The sequence below is a fragment of the Centruroides vittatus genome, unplaced genomic scaffold (genome assembly GCF_030686945.1).
Source record: "Centruroides vittatus isolate TY-2023 unplaced genomic scaffold, ASM3068694v2 contig_880, whole genome shotgun sequence".
NCBI classification, from domain to species: domain Eukaryota; kingdom Metazoa; phylum Arthropoda; class Arachnida; order Scorpiones; family Buthidae; genus Centruroides; species Centruroides vittatus.
The window spans coordinates 393,507-417,188 of record NW_027122572.1 but is presented as its reverse complement, the minus strand read 5'-3'; the positions used below and the strand labels follow the sequence as shown (position 1 = coordinate 417,188).

General features: G+C 24.8%; 1 protein-coding gene across 1 annotated transcript in view; it reads right to left on the bottom strand.

Moving 5' to 3' along the window:
* Window positions 1-2,115: 2,115 nt before the first annotated feature.
* LOC136983330 (uncharacterized) overlaps window positions 2,116-23,682 on the bottom strand; it is a 39,597-nt gene continuing 18,030 nt past the window's right edge. Inside the window, exons 3-4 of the mRNA XM_067280023.1 lie at window positions 18,177-18,294; window positions 2,116-3,145 (exon numbers count right to left, since the gene is read on the bottom strand). Of these exons, the coding sequence (XP_067136124.1) occupies window positions 3,042-3,145; window positions 18,177-18,294 (222 nt within the window). The 3' untranslated portion in view covers window positions 2,116-3,041. The remainder of the gene's footprint in view (window positions 3,146-18,176; window positions 18,295-23,682) is intronic.

The window sequence follows — 23,682 nt, the reverse complement described above, 5'->3', positions numbered from 1 at the left end:
CATATCTACATTTAACATTTTTATAATTAAATATTAGCAAATAAAATCCTGGAAAACTTTCAATAAAACTCAGAATTGTGTTGATATAAACCACCAAGTGAAATCCACTTGATTTTAAAATGGTTTATGATTATTAAACTCTTGGATTAATTCCAACTTTTCCAGATTATATTTCCGTAAGCAAGTGTTTATTTTAATCTTTAATAGTTTAAATAAATTGAAAGTTTTGTGTATAAACAAATAAATCGTAAATACTTTGGTTTTAACAGATGATACGAATGTTGGGTTTAAGGATTAGATAGCGTGTATAATGAGGCGATTACTATCTGTAATTACAAACGTGCTTCATTAATTGTTTGTGACATTCATTAACCTTAGTCTCCCTTAGAAATTACTCTTTCCATTCAGATATTTCTAATAGTTTTCTTCTTCTTATTATTATTATTATTAACAATAATTTATCGTATGTAACAGGATATGTAATTTAAATAATTTTACAAAATAATATCTTTTAAAATGAATAACAATTTACAAGTATTAAATTTTAAATTAATTTTAATTCGATAAGGTAAAGTTGTAATTAAATTTTGTATTTTTGAAAATTTTATTACAATTTTAATAAATTGTCAATTTATAACTAGAATTTAATTAGTTTTAAAATTAATATTTTGTAATATATTTTTAACAAACATTATCTTACAAAATTCTTATTTAAAACATTTTAAAGTTAATTTTACATTATTAAATAATATATTTTAAGATTATTGAGATTGGAAAGTAGAGAATAGAATAATAGATTTGTAATGAGAAAATTTATTGTTTAAAATTTAAAATGGTGTCATTAACAATGTCTTTATAATAAAACATAAAATAATAATTAAGAAAAATGTAAAAATATATTAATATATTTTCTATATAATACAGTAGTTTATAACGAGAAATTTCATTCTGTGTTTTTATTTTCAACTAGTAGATCGCGATCTCCTGAAATCGCAAATCGTCTCAGTTACGAAATAAATACTAATTAAGTTTTCTTTATTGCAGTTGTAATAATGAGAAAACTCGATTTAGAGTTTATTAAGTTTATAGTAATAAATATTAAATTTACGGCAATTGACGTTTATACATTTTTATGATATTTAATTTGAAAAGTTTTTATGAAACGCTAATAGATGGCGCCAGCATCTATGTATATAGATCATATATCGATCGTATATTGTATCATCAATGGATCTAAACAATAACATAATTTTGTAAAAAAAATATAGAACAATGTAAAGTAGTAAAGTAAATATTTTTATAACATATTTACAACATAAATAGCACGAAACTCTGACCAAAAAAATCAGAAATGGCAATTTAGACATAGTCCCTATGAGAATACAACTTTTAAATTTACAATTATTTAGTACAGAAGTCTTTTAAGGGTTTCAACAAGTCTTGATCGCGAAAAGATATCATTATAAGATTTTGATTTTACTTAATAATTGTAATTTTAATTTATTAAAGAACGAAATTTTAATTTATACAAAGCTATTTACTTGATTTGTTACTCGACAAAGTGTAAACAGATTTTGAAGACGTGTAGTTAAATGTAACCATTTGTGATAATCTTTAGTTTATAGTTTTGACTCGGTTGAGTATAGAAAAGATTAATCTCACTCACTGAACGTTGTCATGATTTAGTACTGAGCATAAATTTGTCACTTTGGTTTGTAATTGTTAAGATTAGATGAAAATTTGTAGTTGAGAATCAAACCTTTACGCGAATGATTTTTATCATATTATTTTATTTATCGCGAAAAATGTATTGTTAAATTTATGTTTCATATAAATCCTCAACATAAAAGAAAAATTGATAGCGTTCTAGAACATTTATCATTTAGAAAATAATGCGCTTAAGTACTTAAACGTTTATAAAAATTAATTCTTTTCGTGTTCTATATATAGAAAATGAATTTTTAAATTAATATACTTTAAAACCAACCTATTTTTATTTACAAAAATAATAATAAATAAATAAAAGTATTATCCTTCACAGTGTATTTCTTGTCTTACTTAATTTACTCACTTATATATATAATGTAAAATAATATATAGACAAAAATCACATAATTTCATTTTTTCATGACGTTTATTCATGTTCTCCAAGACAAGAGGAAAAATCTTGTTTGATGACATATTTACTTGGGAGACGAAAGGATGTCTAAGACTTGACACTTGACTCTTTGACACCGCGATGTTTCGCTCCAGTCATACAAATATTTGCCTCTAATGTGTTTATGAACGGAATTAAAACCGCCAAAACAGCATTAGAGAGATGGAAGATCTTATTTTTATCAATTGATATGACGGATAGACAGTAAATGTGTGAAGAATTGATTTTTTTTCCTTATTAAAAATTAGAATATTTAAATATTTTTAATATAATTATTGACATAAACAATTAGAAAAGAAATAATAAAAATACTTCAACAAAATGACATTTACATTATTATTTAAAACAGAAAAAAAAACTGAACCATTTTTAAGAAAATGATGTTATTTACTCTACAAAAATCCATTTTTCCACACCAAATAGTTACTGTCGAAAAATAAAATATATATATTTATATATATATATATTTATAATTTTTGTACACACGAAAACAATTCGGGTTATAAATTTTTAAAGGGATGACATCACAATACGTTTTTTTTTCTCTTTTTTTTCCCTATTGGATATGTGGAGGGTGAGGCACCAGTGATTCTACTCTTCCTTAAAGTTATAATATTATTAATGATATGTAACTGATATCCACCCCTAAAAATAAAGAATATTAAGAGAGATTATCCGAGTAAAATAATATAATACAGACTTTCTAAAATCTCATATATAATAATAATATAATAAATTCCTGGATTTAATATTTTGAATGTTTTCCCATCCATGTTGATTGAATTTTTTTTTGTGTTTTTGTATTTTTAATTATTTATTTATACTTTTTGTAAAGTGTTTTAATGATTATTTTGTATGCCTCCATCTTAAATTATTATGATCTTCACATGACGATTGTCCTCGTAGCTTCTCTCTTTAAACGATCTATACCAAGAAGCGAACTATCTAGGGGACCACTATGCCAATTTCCCCAATCATCAGTGAACACTATAAAGAAAAAATAATAATAATTAATTAATTTATTTATATTTTAAAATATTAAATATATTTTATAATTTAAAATATTGTAAATTAATATATATATGTATATATATATGTGTGTGTTTTTTTCCTTTTTATTTTACTAAGTAGGAGGAGGTTTTGTATTTTATTATTCTTGAAGTCGACTTGGCTCAGTTTGAATTATTTTGCGTTCAAGAATGGAAACAGCTGGTCGGGTTGTAAGACGTGCTTACGTCAACGATTTCAAGGATGGGCGAACACATTCTAAGGTTTGGATGAAGCAATAAAATTTTTAAAAATACAAAAAAAAAAAAAAAAATATATATATAATACATATACACACACAAAATAGAAACTTGTATCAAGTTCAAAAATCAAGCATTAAATATAAAATAACATAAACGAAATTTCAATGAATAAAATATTTTAAAAGAATACAAAATTTTTGTATTTTTTTAAAAAATACAAGAAAAGAAACAACATATATAAATACACAAAGAGTTGTTGAACTTGGTATAAATACTTGTATCACGTTTAAGAATCAAACATAAAACGCGAAAAACATCATAAATAAAATCACGAGGAAGAAATTTTATAAATGGAATATTTAAAAAAAAAAAAAATTATATTTGAAAATTCTATATATTTTTATTAAAAATTTTGGAAAATATTAAGGAAAAAAAAACAATACACAAATACACAGACAAGAAAACCTTCCACCAAGTTTAAAAATCAAAAACAATAAACACCAAAGAACATCCTAAACGAAATTTCAATCAGAATAAAATTAAATCCAACATAAAAATCGATCATTTTTAATATATTTTTAAATACTTTAGCAATTTCTATATTAAAAAATATATATATATTAATATAATTTAAATATAGTACAATGATTAATTAAGATAATTATACTTCGGTGTGATAGAAAAAAGAAGAAAATTAATATTGATTATCGTTTTCGCATAATTGAATCATTCTTTGTAACGTAATAAATGAATTTTAAAATATTTATAAATATAATTAATGTTTATAAAGGAAAAAAAGCATATTTATATTCTTAATTATCATAATTAAAAATATTAATTAACTTAATATTACAATATTAAATGCGCATCAATATAATTTATTTTATAAAAAAAAAATTAATTAAAAATTATAAAGAAAAACATTATCCGACATTGTTATTTTTAAACATAATTTATTTATTTTTGATTGAATTTAATTAAATTAAAATTACCAATTTTTTCATTAAGAATAAAATAATCAATATTTAACATTTAAAATTTATTCTGAAAAATTATTATTCGTAAATTTAGGTCGATTGTTATATAATAAAAATAAGTTATTCGATAAATAAATACAATTTGTTATTTATTATTTAATAAATTCCAAAATAATTAAATAAATTGGGGAAAATTCTATATCAATAACAAGCCAAACTGTTTCATAAACTATATTACACCTGGTTAATGTAGTATATAGAGGATAGTGAATGGAAGAGATGGATCCTAGACCTAGTTACCATGGTAACACCATGCTCTACCTACTCCAGCAAAAAGAATAAAGGATAGAAAGAGAACTTTTATACGCTTTACTTAGCAGCATTACCACAAAATTGATACAATATCAACTATTTTTATTTCTATAAAAGAATGTAATAAGTAGGAAATCAATTTTTCCATCCCCTTGAAATAATAAATAGCATCAGCGCCTCTTCCTTGTTGAATGGATGCCAGTAAATGGAGGAGTGTTTTTTTCCATTCAGAACTCTCCTTAGCTGTTTTATGAATGAATGTCGCAGACTCGATCGATAAAACTTACTAACGTCGATTTTTACTTCTACCGCCCTCCCCTCTCGTATTTACGACAGTTATGCTACTTTTTTCCATGTCATTCAATACAAATTTTTGTTATATTTAGAATTTATTATTAAAATCTTTTGATAAATATTTTAAATATATCATTTTTAGGATATAAAATTCATTTTTTTTATAGTTTAGAATATTTATTTTGTACTAATTTCTACAGAAAAGTCTTGCAATTAACAGAGAAAACCAGAATTTGATTGCAGATGTTCTTTACTGTTATTTTAATTTTCAATTAGTTAAAATAAACTATTTTGCTCTGTTTTTATATATTAAATACTGATTTTTATATTAATTTTTAATCATTTTAATTAATGACTTAATTTAGTTTTAATTCAAAATTGAGAAGAAAATTGCTCTATTAATTTCTATAGGAGGAAAACAATTTAATTATAATTATACAAAATATTAAAATATGTCTAAATTAATTCTTAAAGTAATAATAATTATTATTTGCTGTTACATATTCATCAATACCAACACTTAAAACTTTAATAATAAAATTATTTAAAATTTTTAAATTACTTAAAACATTAATCATTTAAATTCAAATTTAATAATGAAAATTTTTTAAAATATTTAAATTAGATTAAATATAATTTTTATTTCATAAAAATGATTTAAATTATTTTAAAAAAGACGAATATTATTTTAAATGAGTGTAAATAAAATGCTTAAAATAGTTGAAGCATGTTCAACATTTAAGGTTTTCAGTGAGCAAAGAGAGTTACAAAGCAGAAATTCATTAAATATTGGACAAGATATTTCAGGAAGGGAAAAGGTAATTTTAGGAAGTTCTGCTTATTCTATCAAAGGATATTGTGTTGTTTCGCTCGAAAGAACATCACACAAGACTGGATGCAACAGAATGGAAGCTATTTAAGACACAAAATGTCAGGTGGATATAGATATACGCCTACCATATTTTACCCAGTTTCTCATTTAATTCAATATATTTAAGTCGTAAGTTGAAAATAGATCGAATCGCGAAGATATTATTTCTGTTAAAGATTTATAACTAACTGATTTACTTTTTCCATATCGTTCTAACTCTCAAACATTTTCTATATCGTTTTTATTTGTCTCAATATTACTCACGTTAGTTTATTATTATGATATTTAATAGTCTTTACGATAGATGGAGACACTATAATACACGATAAGGTGATAAGATCATTTATAACTTACATTATCTTCTATGATTGTCCGATATTCCGAGAAATACTTCGAGTGATCATTCGGGGATAATATTTAAAAATTATTTTAATAATTCAGTTGATCTTAATGTCCTCTGGCACTACCTAGGAATATTTGAAACACTGTGCTACACTGATGATAACGGTTGTCATCACTATAAATCATAGATTATAAAGTTTATATGAATGCGAATGTTAATTTTTATAATATAAATACATACTTTTATTCATATTTATATTTTAGAAATTTTAGGTATAATTTGCTTAGGTCTTCGCTATTTTAGGACTCTCAGGCCCGCACAGATATGCACTTTTCGATATTGGTTTTGGTCTAGTATTCGAAATCCAATACTAATTAAGAGCCTATACCGTATACAAAATTATATTGAGATTTACATTATATAAACTTATATAAAAGGGCTTCTCAAGTCCAACATTGTATAGGGCTTAGAAAAGCCAAAAACCAAGGCCATTCATAGTCATTGTAATTTTTATAAAAAATTCAAGATTTAAAACATTCAGGGTCGTCAAATATGAATAAAAAGCAAAGAAAAATAGAAATCAAGAAAAGTAATTTGATAAAATTTACCAATGAATGATATTGAAGTGAATTTTCATGCTTATTACTCGATGATGTATGATTTTTAATTGCTTAATTCTCTACAAGTCGATCTGTAACAGCACTGATAACGAAAAATACCATACCATAACCACCACCATCATCTTTAATTTCCACCTTCCCAACCTCTCTATCATCATCATCACCATAGATTTTCCTTTATAAAATTAAGTCATCATCCCTTATAAGAACTTTACTACGAATTTCATCAAAAAGAAGTCATTATCTGGTATTATACAGTACATAAAAGACTTATAATTGAAACTATTAATAGTAACCTCAATACTGAAACAACGGTTACAAAAAAGTAAAAATAAATTTTAATTTTCTTTAACTGAATAATAAGTGGATTATTAAATATTCTGTACAAAAATAAAATTTCATAAAAGGAAAAGATGGAGAGGAGATGTACTTTTAAATTATTAAAATGTTTATTAAATTATAATATTATATAATTTAAAAAATAATAGAATACATTTTAGATAAAATTTCTAGAATAATATATTAAATACTCAAAAAAAAATTATAAATTTTATGCATGTAATGAGTAAATTTTTATGATTTTTATTTAATAAAACAGTCAAAAAATTTAATATAAATTCATTTAAAATTATAAAGTGCTATCATCTAATATATAATGAGGTTATAGTCGTTAATTATATATTAATAAATAAGATTTATTTGGATTAAAACGATTTAATGTTAAAAAGACTTATTAAAAAATTAACTCTAACCTTCTTCACCAATTGAAAATTAAGTCACCTGAAGTAATTACGAGTTAAGTCTATCAACAGAATATTCAATTTGCAAAAGTGTAATTTGCTTAAGGGTTTATTGATTAATGAAATTGAATATCTGTTGATATTTTACCTTTTATTATTTTATTTATCTAATTTATGATCTCTTAATTAAGTAATTAAAATCGTCAAATCTCATTAATGAGGTTTAATGTGCATTTTTTGATGCTTCCGGTAAAATTCCCATTTAACGATAACATTTTACGAGAAACTGATTGATTTCTATTTTTAAAAATAGATTTATAGTTACTTAAAAGAGTAAATAGCATAATTATTTTCTAGTAAACTAAATTTTATAAAGTTTAAAATAATAATAATAATAATAATAATAATGCTGTGAAGTATTTTAAACAATAGAAAGTTTGAAAATAACTTCTGAAACTTTTAGGTTCATTTTTATAATTTCGAAGTAGAGAAAATGCTACAGACTTTATTCAATTAGAATTATAACAGAAATTTTTTTAAATATTTAATTTTATTTATTGTTTTTCTGTTTATCATAATATTTATGTGTGATATCCTCTCTTCCTATCACACTTAACAGACGTTCTGGCTCTCATAGTGTATTGTTTTAACGTAGCTACGTCAGGTTTTTCTAAATTTTGAGTGTTATTAGTCCATTTTTAATGGTTAGCTTTAAATGGTTATGGCTTATAATTCGCTTGAATACCATTCGTGAATTTCCTAAGAAATCTTGAAATTTTAAGAATCCTGATCCTGTCTTTTGTTCAGAATTAACGAATCTAATGTAATTTCTACGGTAAGAATTCACGCAAGGGAGTGTGAATTCTTACAATTTAAATTTACATTCACATAATTTTTTTTAATAATAATTTACATCCAATTTCGTGAATGTGAATTCATTTAAATCTTGTAATTTTTTAGGAATTCAATGGCAGAAAGCTCATTCTTCAAAGCGAATTACAAGAATAATTACAGGAGTTAAAGAATACAAAGGTATAATTCTTAAATATTTTAATTTAGAATATTAATTATGTAAAATATCAAAGAAAAAGTTTTAGTAAGGATGAACTTGCGAAATATATAGCCGCTGATAACATAAATAAAAAATAATAATAATAAATTTTGCTGAGGATGTGAAGGAGTGATTGATATCGAAGTGAAATTCAATTACATTATCACAAAACCGAAGAAAAAAATGTGGAATATAGGCCTATAAAAATATACAAAAGAATATTTATCATTATTACTATTTTTATATATCTACATATAACGTGATATCGTGATTTGAATATTATACAATTCATATCATTTAATAATTTAATATCATCATCATTTTACAACGGATGATGATTATTTTTCGGATTTTTCTCGTGAATTTATTGAAATCAAAGTCATAATAACATATTTTCTAATGATTGTTATGTGTCTCTCGTTATCTTTACTAGAATATATTATAGAAAATAATGGTCAAATGATATCGCATGATATAATAAAACGTGATAAAAGCGCAGAGAAATATTATTTCATTTTTAAAAATCGTTTATAGCGATTTTTAACATTATTTTTATATAATAGATTTCTGTATCTAGCAATAAAAAAATTCAATAAATGCAATAAAAGGTTTGATAAATAATAAAATTATATGAGCTTGCTTTAGAAATATAAAAATGTTAATGCTTCCGAAATACTAATCATAAATCTTATTAATAAAATTTTTAATTATAATTAAATAAAAGCTCTATTAAATGATCGAATTTTATATCCTAAAATAGTAAATATAATCAATATTTTAAAAAATTCATTCCAAAAAACAATTTTTCTTTCAAAGAATTCAATTTAAGGTGCCCGAATAATGTACAATATTACATATCTTTGACGTAATTCTTACAGTATTTTTACGAGAAAAATGTGATAACGACGTCATTTTGACAAAAAGAATGTACCTTTAAAGACTTTATGCTTCTAAAACATAATTTTATGTTATACATCGATAATGTTTAATTATAATTAAATAATTCATTTTTAAATCATTAAAACATTAAATATAATCAAGAAACCTGATTTATAAAAGTTTATTATTGAACTCTGGTTTCTAAAAGGTAATTTTATCCATCGAAGAAATAATTTTAGAATAAACTTTTGAAATTTGAATAATGAATTCGTTTTTACTAAAAAAAAGAAAGAAAGAAAGAAGTTAATCTTTCAAACAGTTCTTCTATTTTTAACAACCAAAAAATGAAATAATTATGTAATTTTATATATTAATTTAGTTAAAATTTTAATCTTAAAATAAGAAGGAAAAAATAGTATTGAATTGCTTGTTTTATATACTTCAAGAATTCACTTTTTTCTCATAAAATAAGGCAATATATAATAAAATATATATATATATATATTTGATATTAGATACTAGTAGTGAAACTTTATATATTTCGTAAGGAGTATGTCTTCAAACAACATAACTTTTCCATTCAGCTTTATTTACAATAGCATTCCTGAAAAAACTTCTTCTAAATGGAATTTTCAAACTACTGATACTCAAATTTCTTTTCTTTTATTGACACAACTTACGTTTCACCTTACAGTTTACCTGTTTCAATGACAGGTATCATTCTCTTTTTATAGTGAAATTTTATATATTGTTACAAGACTTCAGACCTCATAACTACTTTTATTTAAATGATTGATACTCAAATTTCTCTTATTGACATAACTTACGTTTCATCTCACAGTTTACCTGTTTAAATGAATTAGATGAGTATCATTCCGCATTTGTTTAGTGAAATTTTATATATATAAGGTAATGTCTTACTTAAATGACAGTTGAATTCTGCTGACGTACGAATTTCTTTTATGTTTTCATCTTACAGTTTACCTGTTTCAATGATACTTTACTTTAGTAGTGACATTTTATACATTTTTAAAAGAGGGATAAGACTTCAGACGTCATAACTACACCCGTTCAGTTTTATTTAAATGAAAGAAATAAGTTAAATTCTGCTGATTCTCAAATTTCTTTTCTCTTATTGATTTAAATTCGTTCGTGTTACAACTTATCGGTTTCAAAGTCTCGGAAAGTTGATGTCATTCAACCTGTCTTCGTTTCTTTAAGATTTAAAACATTTTTAATTATTTATTTATGCTAAATTTTAGTTAATATCAAGACTCAACTGTCTTCATATCAAATGAAATGTTAATATAGCGAATCCGTTCTCTTAATACGAAATTAATTAAATAATTTTTATAAATATTATTCATTGGCTTTTTACATTTAATAAGCTAGATTTATAAATTTATTATAACATGTTGAATCGGTAATTTTACAAAATAAATTATTATTTAATTAGATTAAAGTTGAGCTTTTATAGTTAGTCAGGGCCGAATTTTATGCTGTAATACTTAACAGGCCTTTCCAATAATAATAAATTTAAAAGCGCTGTATAGTTTATCTGTAAATCTGGCCCTCTCATTAGTTACATATAGGCGCGTAATGAACTATCAAGAGTAGTGTTATTCAATTATTTTATTAAAATTAACAAGTTAATTCTATAAAAGTAATTTTTATTAAGAAAAATGTTATTTAATTATATTTTCTGTTGAAATATAATACAACTTAGATACGAATTATAGCAGAAAATTGATTATCGATCTAACATTACATCTCCTATTTCTGCTACAATGAAATCTGAGTATTGCCATTTGATATTGGTTTCCTATTAAATTATCAATCAATCAATATCATCAAAATCCATTTAATATGGATTACAAGTTACGGAAAAAACATTTTTTACCTTTTCTGTTCACATAAGTTTAAGGCAGTGTTTTCTATCCGTACAGTTTTGGTTAATACTCTTTTGGAATCGCGACCTACTGGTTGAATAATTAAAAAGTAACGCGGATCTTTACGGGAAGTAACGATAAATTCATAATAGATTTATTTCTATTTTTTGTATATTATATCATTACTAATACATTATTTGTTACAATTGCGTGGATATAACTAGACTTTAACAATAAATTTGAGTGTTATTCTTCAAAATTTGGCATACATAGTAAGGCATAATAACCAATCTGCCGGGAGGGATTACCTGTTGTTTCGGAATTTCAATACAACTTATCGATTTCCGGATTTTGCTTCCATTACCGAAGATGATCAATTTTTTCAATAGTTCTATAAATAGTAAAAAAATTCTCTTTGCAATAATCCGATAACAAGTTGACTGACTCCATAATCCAATTGTGATGGACGAACAATAATAGTATTGTCAGCTTACTGAATCGAATTTAGACTCTTATAAAGAAATTACCGTATGAAGATATTTAGCACATCATTTCTAAATACGAAATCTTTATCCTTTGCCATTAATTAGATGAAAATTGGATATAAGACATCCCAAAGGAACAATTACTCTGTAATAAATTTGTAAGATTCTGAGGATTCTGAAGAGATTCTGAAACGAATTTGGAGAAAATAAGATAATCTAAATGTCTTTGAAGTTGTTAAGTATATAAAAATATAAATAAAATTTCATTCTAAAATATTACAAACGAATTATAACAAAAATTCACGATCTTAATATTCAAACTTTCAAGTTTTTCATTGATTTTTGGATTTAAACTTTTAAATTAGTGAAAAAAAACTTTAATCGATTTTTCAAATGGTTGCATAATTTTTAAGATTCAACTATATCCCAGGGAGTTTTATTTTTTATTTTTTATTATTAACACAATTTTGCCAGGAGCAAAATTTTGATCATAATGTAAGTAGATAAAGCTCTGGTAGGTCTTTATCAATCAGGAACACCAGCTCTCCAGATGATGTTCGTATTATACGTTCGATTGGCAAGCTCCTCAAAGGGAAGCAAAAGCAAAAAATGCTGTTATCTAAAGAATTATTTTCGACGGGAAAAAAGAATATACACCAAAAATCTTGAAGAATAAAAGATAGGAAAAGTAATACACCTATCGAAACAACTTCCAAGTTTAAAGATTCTATTTCATTTCCACAAAAGTATATAAAATAATCAATTTTTATAGAGTAATCTCGATAATGATTCACGCAATTTTAACACAACTTGATCAATGTTCCAAACAGGGTAAAAAATTAAAAATAAAACGTCTTAATTGCTCCACTCAATTGAAAATCAATAATGTGACAGAAGTACGAACGTTCTCACTTAAATCCGAGTTCAAATCTCTTGAGCATTGTACAATGCGTAGCACGAATTTGTTAATTAATCATTGGAAAATTTACGTCATAGGGTTGATATAGTATATAATTATCTGACAAATAATTCTTACAATTTAAATTCAGATAAGAGATAATTTCATTCTTTTGAGATCATCATTTCATATTAGAATCCGAGATGATAATTTGAAAGGAACATAGCGGGGTTGTCTCAGATAACAATAACCTGATGCATTAATGCTTAATTTAATAAATGTATAAATTAAGTTACAACATTACTTATTTGCTCATTATTCACTAGATCTAATGGAAGATCAATAGATTTCTCAATTGCTATTGTTAACAATTAAAATAATTGTCGTTAAAGTTTTAAATGGTTTCTTCCATAAATTTCTACTTTTTTTAGTAAATAAAATTTATATTTTACTCTAGAAATGTCTCAAAATAGATTTTTCTTATTATAGAAGCTAATAAATTTGATTGAAATTTATCAAATGTTGTGTTTATTAACATTCTATTCATTTAAGTATATCAAATTTCAACTTCGAGATATGAGTAATTTGACTAGAAAGAAACTCTAATAAAACTATAATACTTCACTTAATTTCTTTTTATTTAGAGAAAAAATTATTCAAGATAGTATTTTATTATATTCCAAAATAAAATTCGTCCTCTAGATTGAAAGACGAATGCGTTAAGGCGTTGGTTTCTACTTGGCTCGATGGCGGGTTCGAATCCCACTTTGTGCATGGGGTTGTGTTTGTCGAATTTTAATGGGTTGTTGTTTGGGGAGTGCTTCAACGTCACTAAAATAAGAAGCGTTTCACGTGACAATTTAAAATAGGATATTTTATTTATTTGATCAAATTATAGATTTTTGCCAAGTTAAATTTATTAGGTAAACTTTAAAAAATTTTCTAAAATATCTCCCAAAATTTCTATAAAAGTCTGTAATAACATTTAATTAGTTCTAAAAATTATGTAAAATCTATAATAAATATCAAATGACTTCTAATAAACTTAAACAGCGTTTATGCTTCTATTCAAAACAATTTTTTCATAAAGTTTTTAAGTAATTTGTCTCAAGTTAACGAGATTAATTAATTCTTAGGCATTTTTAACTATAATAAAAAGGAAAACACTAGCTAATGTGCTAAACAAAGTAAATAAATTTCATTAAAATATATGGAAAAAATATATATATTAAATTACATAAAGTTTTAACTCAAAAATTATAATTATCGGTTCGCTTATTTTAACAAAAATAAAAGTATTATAAAAGACATGCCACTTATCCATAATTTGATATGGCATGTAATTTGACTACCAAAGAAACACAAAAGAGTTTATCATGTTTATTTTAATGACTAGAAACACCAGAATATCTGAGTTTGTAACAGATCTGTACAATACAAGATGTATCCAATTATTATAGTACGCTTAATATAGATAAATTTCACTTATTTATTTTACTTATTATTGTAAATATAAGACAAATTCGATATGTTATAAACAATTAGAAACAGATAGGAGTTCACAAATCCTATTTGGATCGGGTTCGGGACATAAATAGGCCCCAAATTTAGTCTTTTATTTATTTCGATACTGTATTTTCGGAGAAGAGGGGTTGTCGTTCTGGTATATATTCGGGGACAGGGCCGTTCCGACCCGGGGGTGCAGAGGGTGCGAAGCACCCGGGCGGCAAGCCTAGGGGGCGGCGCGAGCCGCCTTAAAAAAAAGGGAAAAATTAATTTATCATTAAATTAATATAATACATAAATATTATTCTAAATATTATCATTAAAATACTACTATTCTAATATTATTTGAATATATGTACTATTCTAAATATTATTAATTATATTTCAAATTCAAATTTTATATACACAACTTATTCAGGCCACAACAAGTGGCAAGTATAACAGTTTCTTGTTTTAACTCGTCTTAAGCTATTTTTCACGTCGGTCGCGAGGAAGATTTTACAGGAAAATACTCGTCTGTGGTCAAAGCATAGAAATGCACGCACCGGGATAATTTCTTTTATTTTAATTTTAAACGTGTAATCGTGTAAATCGCAACAGCTTAAAAAGTTTTTGTTTGATATCGTGGTTAGAGAGACAGTAAAAATTAAAGGTGAGTACATACATTAATTTGATTATATTTTGCTTTTGCGCGGTTAAATAAAATTTAAATAATATTTTGTTAAATTAAATTTATATTGTGTAACAAATTTATAACTTAAATAATAATACCAACATAATAACAATAGTAAAACATTTTTCTTTTCTTTTTATTAGTAAAATATAGTTTAATTAAAGATTAGCATAATCTTAATATTTTTTTGTTTTGATTAAAAATGTTGAAATTTTCAGACAAAATAAAAAATTTAAAACTTAAATTTACTTTATCTTTTTTATTTGTAAATTTTTAACAACTTTGGGGGAAGAGGCGGCAAAATTATTCTCGCACCCGGGCGGCAGATACCCTAGGAACGGCCCTGTTCGGGGAAATAGTAATGAGTAAGAAAAATGTTCCTTCTATCCTTTACGGAGTAACGCCCATGGGGTCTCTCTCATATCTGTGAATAGCTTGAGCCCCAGCTAGAGGGTGACAGTTGGTCGTTTCTCTTAGGATTCGATCACAGAGAGGACCCAAAGTTTAGTTTTTTTATGTAAAAAAACTGATATCAAAATGGTTAATCTGTTTTTTTTTATTTGTTTATTGATTTTGATGAAGGGAAGGTCTCACTTTATAAGTAGTCTGTACCTTATGAACTCTGCCAGGACCTGCATACAATACATTAAAAAAATACATCTTAAAAAATCGTATTTTTTCGTGTACTTTAGTTTAAAATTAAATTAATTTGAATGAACTTTTTAAAAAAGTATTATTTAATCAGATAATTACATTAAAAATTATTTTATTTGCTTTTTTTAATATCTTAATCTTCTCTCTTTCTAATTATTGATTGCTTCATAAATATAATTAATTAGCGTATTTGTTTCTTAATTCGTTTATCCCCGTTATGATTACTTCATAATTACATTTATTGTCATTTAATTAAATATTCATTGAAGCATTAGCATTATAATTTCTCTTATTATTCATAATTTAAGAAGTGTATTTACACATTTTTTAAAAAAGATTTTTAAAGAAATAAACCGTTGTTTGAATTTAAAATTTACATATTAATCGCCTTTACTGTGTAAAATCTTATTATAGAATTTCCTAGAAACATTGTAGAGTAATTTTCCGGAAACTGGTTAAAATACTTGAATCGGAGTTTACTGGATTAATAAAATTAATCCATCTTAATCCTTTGTATAATTGTGTGACTTTACGCTTAACGATTTTAAAGGACTTTTGGCTAACAATCAAATCTCTGATGAATTACGTTGATACATTAATTTGAATCAACGAGTTGACGAAGAAGAAGAAAACTTTATCAACAACTTCCTTACTCAAAACGGCTACGGAATAGAAAATAAGCGAAAGAATACATTAAAATGTTATAAAAATCTTAGCATTTAAGTCATCAGAAGATACACAGGCTTAAAAAGTCAATATGCAAAGAAATTTACATACGCTGTATTGACACGATATCAATATCGTGAGGATTTATAAAAATAAATGGCAAAAGTAGATAAGTTTTGAATTAACATTTTTCTAAACTTTGAAATTAATGATAAAGTTACCGGTCCAATTCTCTTTAAAATCATTTTGGAGAATACTTAAACTGCTAAGCGTTGAAGTATGAAGAAAATTTTGCGAAAAGCAGAGTCTGTGTCACATGTGACGGTTAGGATAATCAATCAACATTCTCTTTTGGGAGATCTTATCTCAGTCTGTTCAATGGAAGCAAAAGACTTTTAGTTAGCGAGTGTAATATACCTAAGGGGCCTTTTGACTAAAACATTTTCATTAGTTTTAATATTTACACGGTGAACGATTTCTAAAAACTCTAAAGATTTGCTTAGATTATGTAATAAAAACTGCACTTTCACAATTTTTACGTAAACAAAAGATAAATTTTATACTTTCTATGGTAAATTAATTAATAACTCGTAAGTATAAAGTAAATAAATAAATAAATAAGATAAGGGACAAGATATAACTAATGTTTAAACGTAACAAAATGTTAAAGTCTTTTGTTGCTGCTCTTATTGTTAATTTTTATAAATAAAAACTCTTAATTAAAACTCTATTTTATTTATTTTATCAAATATTAAAAAATATTTGATAAAATAAATAAAATAGAAAATAAGATGTAACTAATTTTAAATTTAATACGGTACTAAATCCTTTTATGTCGTTATTATTGTCATTTTTACAAATTAACAGGCGTTAAGAGTTAATAACCTTTAAATAATACTAAATAAGGAATAAAATGTAATCAGAATTTAAACTTAGTAAAATACTAAAGTCTTTTGTTGTTGTCTCTGTTGTTGTTGTTAGTTTTAACAAATCAAAAGGATTTTCCCAATGTTTACTTATTTTTTATCCTCATTAATAATAAAAATTTAAAGGTTTTTTTTGCTTAATTAGCCCGAACCCTAATTAATTTTTTCTAAATTAAAGTTTTATGTATACAGTAGAGCTTTTTATTTTATAAATTCGTTTCTTCGGAAAAAAATCTTTTATTAAAAAGTAGTTAAGCTGTTGTTAAGGTTGTAATATTAAAAGAATTGCAATTCAAAAATATCAGATTTATTCTTAAGATAAAATAAGTCTATTCATCAAAACAAATTAAAGATAGAATAAAAAAATATATTTTAAAATTTTTTTAGTTTATTCCTAATTACTTCTAAAGATATTAATTAATTTTTAAAAATATATTAGTAAAGGAAGAATCACAGTTAATATTACCCTTAAACAAAGAGTTCTCGGAACTCAAGAGAATTAGAAGAAAATAATTATTGTTAGTATTTAAAAAGGACAAGAATTTTAAATAATTTCTTCCATTTATTCAATTATAAATGCACATTACCTTTTAAATTATATAAGTTAACATTTTATGTTAGAAAGTCAGCTTCTAAGCTCATTATCGTGCTTTAATTGTACAGTACAATAAGTAATTTTGTTTTTAATTTCAATAAATATAAAGAAAATTTAAATTGTTTAAAGAAGATCTAAATTATTTTTCTTCATTCAGAATAAACATCCTCCCGAATTCATCTTAAGCCCACGTAAAATTAATAAGCTCGACATAATTACAATCGTTAATGACATGGATGATTCACAATTATTGTGAAACACTGTTTAGGATAAACCTCACCCACGTTAATAGTTCGACCTTGCACATTTCCTCTTATCTCCTAAGATCAGATTTACTTCCTTTAGAAACCAATTAGGTATGTTACTATGAGAGAAAAAAATTACTTTACCTTTACTAGGTTTGGGGCTTCTGAGACATGTTCCTTCTACACATTGCAGTTGATTACGAGAACAATGACAGTCTTCTCGTCTTTTGCAAACTTTACCTTCAAATCTTTTGCAGCTTGCCTGTAATTATAAATAATAGGTAATTAGGAGAACAATTAAGTATTCCACGGATAAAATTCGAACTTTGGATAGGGTAAGGCGGCATTCTAAATTTTATTATCGACAGAGAGAAAAGTAATTACCGTTAAAAAGTTGCATTTAAAACTACTTGCAGTTGGTTAAGATAAGAAAACGAATTAATTTTAAATTCTTTAAAACAAAAATTTAACGATAAAGATTTTAAAAAATTATCTGTTTTCATAATGTATTTACCAATTACAGTTTCTTTTAGAAGAAAACAATCGTCCGTTACATAAAAATAATCAAAATCGACCAATCGTTGATGTAATTTTCATAAACGACCGTTTTTTTCGATTTCAAATTGAAATTTTAAAAAATAACGGTCATGTATTTTTTTTAAAATGTATGAATAAATTTAAATTTTTTTTTATTTTAAATAAAAAGTTAAATTATATAAACTTCGATTAACTAAATCAGAAAATAAAACCTTGTACATTAACATAAAAATAAAATATTTAAATAATAAAAAAAAACAATACTTTACGAAACTATTGTTTTAATTAAGTGAAGTTGCACTTGTAAACGTTCCTCAATGCTTCGTATAAAAATTCTTTTATCAGCTACAGCGTAAACTCAATGATGTATAACTACGAAGGTGTCAAAAGCAGGCGTCGGAGGCGCAATTTGTCTTGTTTCTAGAGGAAATGCCCCTAGCTTTTGTTTGATATTAATATCCTTTTGCAAAGTGTTTCTAATGGGGATAAATCTCAAAATAACTTCACTGTATAGAAATAATGCGATAAAAATTTCACGTCTCTTCAATACTTATTAAATCTTTTAAGAAGATATACTGTATATATTCATTGCACGTTCCATATTTTTTCCACTAACGAATAATTCACAAGTATTATAAATTGACTTTTTCGTTAATCGTGAAAGTTTCTTATACTATTTTTATCTGTACAATTTACAAAATGGAGACGTATAAAACTAATAAAATCGATATTAATTTCATATCGCCCATTTTCTATCTTCTGAAAGTGATAAAATCATATTCACATCGGTAAATATAATACGTGATTAAACATATAAATTCAGTTATATTTTATCTGTAAGTAAACAATATTTTTATATTTCGACATTAAGAAATCCGATTTGGCCTAATGGACGATAACAATAACAGAAAATCTCAAAAGAAAAGAATTTTTACTGAGTTTATATTAAAATAAAATTGTTTACAAAAAGTATTTTAAAGTTTTTAGGTATTCTTATGGCGACTTATATATATATAAAAGATTACGTTAGTATTCCGTCTGTATATGTCTGTCGTTATATGTTTGTTGAATATGTAGAAGATCCCTTGAGATGAGGTCATGAAATTTTCAGAATAATTTTAGGAAGCCAAACTACATTTTTTATATCAATTTTCATTCAAATTATGGCAGAAATTTTCGAGAAAATTGAGACAATTTTGAATATTTCAATTTAAAATTTGCTGTTAACGTAACTGCCAGTGTAATAAATTGTCTCATTAATATAATAATAAGACAAATTTCTGACTTTTTTAATAGCCCTATATTGAAATTTCTTGCGAGAACTTTTTTGTTTCCAATTATTTTATATTCCGTTTATCACGTAAGAAGTCATTTTACATTTATGAAATTTCCTTCGAAATAAAATAATCTCTTGTATTTAACTTTTGAATAAAATGATTGTTATAAATTTTTAAATGATTTATGTAGAATTATCTACACCGCTATTTAATGTTATTTTAAGGCGCAATAAAAGACCTTAAAATAGTAACACTCATCCATTTTGTATTTACGAATCAATTAGTACAGAACATAATATAATATCATTATAATAGAATATATAACTCAATAATGACATCGTAAATCATATTTCTGTATTTCCGTATCTTGATTTATCTATCCTAGTTATTAATAATGTTTCGGAATGAACTTTTTAATAACAAGTACAGGATTATATATATGAAGATATTATCCGAAAATTCTTATTATTCTTTTTTATAAAAATATATATATATATATATAATTATATATTTATCGTTTATTTAAAATAAATAACCATGTTACATTTAATGAATGATTATTTTTAACAGATTATTTTAAAAATAGCATTGTATTGCCCCCTATTCAAATACTTTAAAACTGTATAAAAATTGTTTAAAACGAGAATCTTTGTGTTTAATTAATACACGGAATGTTTCGATAGTTTGCTCGAACGATTCACACGGTTAACTTTTGGGCTTCCCTGCATTTTAAATTCAATACTCTAGTTTGTGTGAGAAGACATTATTTCAGGCTAATCAAGCAGAAATGTGTATCCGAAATTTAAAAGATAAGAATCAATTTACATAAACAACGCAACAAAATACTTACTAAAAGGTTACTCCGTTAATTTAAAATAAGATAAAAGAATAAATAGATATAAACTACATTAAGATTGATTTGCTACATTTGCAAGTAACTGGTTGGCGAAATTAGTTATTTAATCACCAACTAATTGAAAACAGTTGATTAGTAAGAGATTTGATCAAACGTCACGTGATTTATTTTTTCGGGAATGATGTCTATCGCTGTTACTTTCTCCATTCTCCATCAACCAAAATGAAGTTTAGAATCCTATAATTGGAGCTATCTTGAAAGGAATCAACCAGATCAATTCTTTCAGCTTGCTGAGAGCATTTACTCTCAGTGGTTAAAATAAAGATACTATCGTATTCTTAGTATTTACTTTAAAATAGATTTGAATTTTTATTTATATCTATATAATCTTCAAAATTAAGTATTTGAAGTAAGCATTTACATGTTTTAGAATTTGGATCATTCAAGATAAGTTTTATATCTCGATCATTTTGGAAACGAAAGACATTTATTTTATAGTTTATTTCTAAAATTATCTCATCAATAGATATGTTAAAATGATATTTTTAATTTAGTTAATCGTTGGCATAAAATATCGCATTTCTTGACACAAAATATAAAGTTCAAACTAAGCGCTTCACTCTAATAACTCAATCGAACCCCATTAACAATATTCCTAATTAATGAAGTAGATTAAAATTTACTTTTATATTTATAAAATATAAAAAGAAAGAGACAATAGCTATTTATCTATTAACGCGGTCAGCTCGACGTGACCCACAGATGGATCGCATTACAGTTTGACACAAACGATGTGTATCACGGTGAGTCACACTTAATGCTGATTTGTATAGTGATTTATTGAAATCCGCCTTGTAGTTCAATGTTTTTATTATCGATCCTTGTACATAAAATGGCAAATAAGTTATTATTAACGTCAATATCTTTCTAAGAATATGGAAAATAATCTTTATATAAATGGTAGTTATATTATATAATTTAGCTGATATAATTACAAGTTAATATTGTAATAATTTATTTCCATATTTAAACAATATATAATAAGTAGGAATTGAGTGTTTCGGTATTAGTTTAATTGCTAAAATGGCAGGAAAAGTCTGATGGGAACTAGGCTCATTGTCTAGCATTCGAGTAAATATCAGTCCAATAGGGCTGACGAGTCCACTTGTGAGCTAGCAACGTTTTAATATGAAGTTAAAATTGAGATAAAGCAAATAAAATTCACATTAAGTATCTAAATGTGTACATCAGAAGTGTAGATCATCGATGAGTCACGCATCTGAGAACTAAAAATAATCAAAAATAGAATTTTCTACGTAAAAATACTTTGATATCATACAAAAAAATTAAAATATTAATTCGATATATTAATATCCTTAAAACCGTTCGGCACTCGAGTACAGCAATTGACACGCTCTAATCTTGATTGAATCTATTTATAAAATATTATATAAAAATAAAAAAGAATTTTTATATTTTACTATTTTAAGGTAATTAAACACAGCGAATATTTTTTTAATATTAAAATATTAGCAAATCTCAGTATCTTGTTCTGTATTTCTGCAAGAAGATATATATTTTATCTTTACCTTAAAGTTTCTTTTCAGTCATTATTGAAAAATTTCAAGATTTTTGCTGTATATTCATACTCAAGTACTTAAAAAAACTCATAAAACACGGTATAAATTGTATATAAAATATATTTAATGTAAATAAAAATAGGAATATTTATTATTTTGTATATGAAATTGTATCTATATATTTACAAATAGAATAAAATTTCAACATTTATTCCCCAATCTATTATAGAAATAGGTTTATGTAATATAATATTACTATTACTAATCAATAATGACATAAACAAAGCATCAATTTCGTAAAAATAAGTTAAATTTGAATATTATTATTAATTTTCAATTTTAAAAATCCAATTTCAATATTCTACAATGTGGTCCAAAAAATTTTTCTTGTTTCAGATACTCTTATGAAGATAAATCGTTTAGTGAGTTTAGAAGAATATTTTCCCTTGCAAATCAGTTAGAAATTTGATTAAAAAATATAATTAAATTGGTTGTAATTTAGTCTTTACAACGATTAATTGACTTTAGTGCCAAACTGTACATAAACACCTATGTTAAAAAATGTAGCTGCCTAAACCATAGTTATTGATGTAACAATTGATAAATGTAGCGACACGCGTTAAACAATAGTTACTATTCGTAACCATTTCGTACTTAAAAGATGATTCGGTTTAAATCTTGTTAGTATGAAAATGAATTTTCAAATTTACCTTACTTTTAATTACCTATTAATTTATTCGAACATTAAAAATAATGAATATCTTTACATCTTACAAACAATATGTACCTGTACAGTACATACTAATGTATTAATATTAATGTAGCCTGCCAGATGGCAGTGTTTTTTAATTTTTTCAAACAGTGGCACCCCAACTTGGTAGTATTTTCTTGTGGTACCCCTACTTCTTTTTCAATATAGAGTTACTGAGTCTTTCGTATTTTTAGTGATATACATAAGTAGTATTGTGGCACTATATTTCTCCGCACCCCAGTTGAAAACCACTAGGTTAAAGCGACAGTCTATCTTTCTAGGGATCCAGTTCTAGTTCTTTCCAGTTCTTTCTAGTTCGAATCCAGGCGGAAAAAAAACCCAGGAATGTTTGGGGTAATCTGTTTCTGATATGTTGGACTGCTTTATTGTTAGTCTGGTCGAACTCACGGTAGGCTTAAAAAAATCCCTTTTAATGCCTTCAGAGTCCAAAAAAATATGTACTGATGTAATGAATTCACTAAGAAGTGATGTATAAGATACTTTACAAATGTAATTTACAAACTCGTCATCTTGTTCTTAAATTCATTTCGTTACTTATTATTCATCTTTTAATGTTAAAATTAATTATCTTTATACTTTACAAATATAATTTTTGTATCTTGTTCTTGAATTCTTTCAGAAAAGTGCA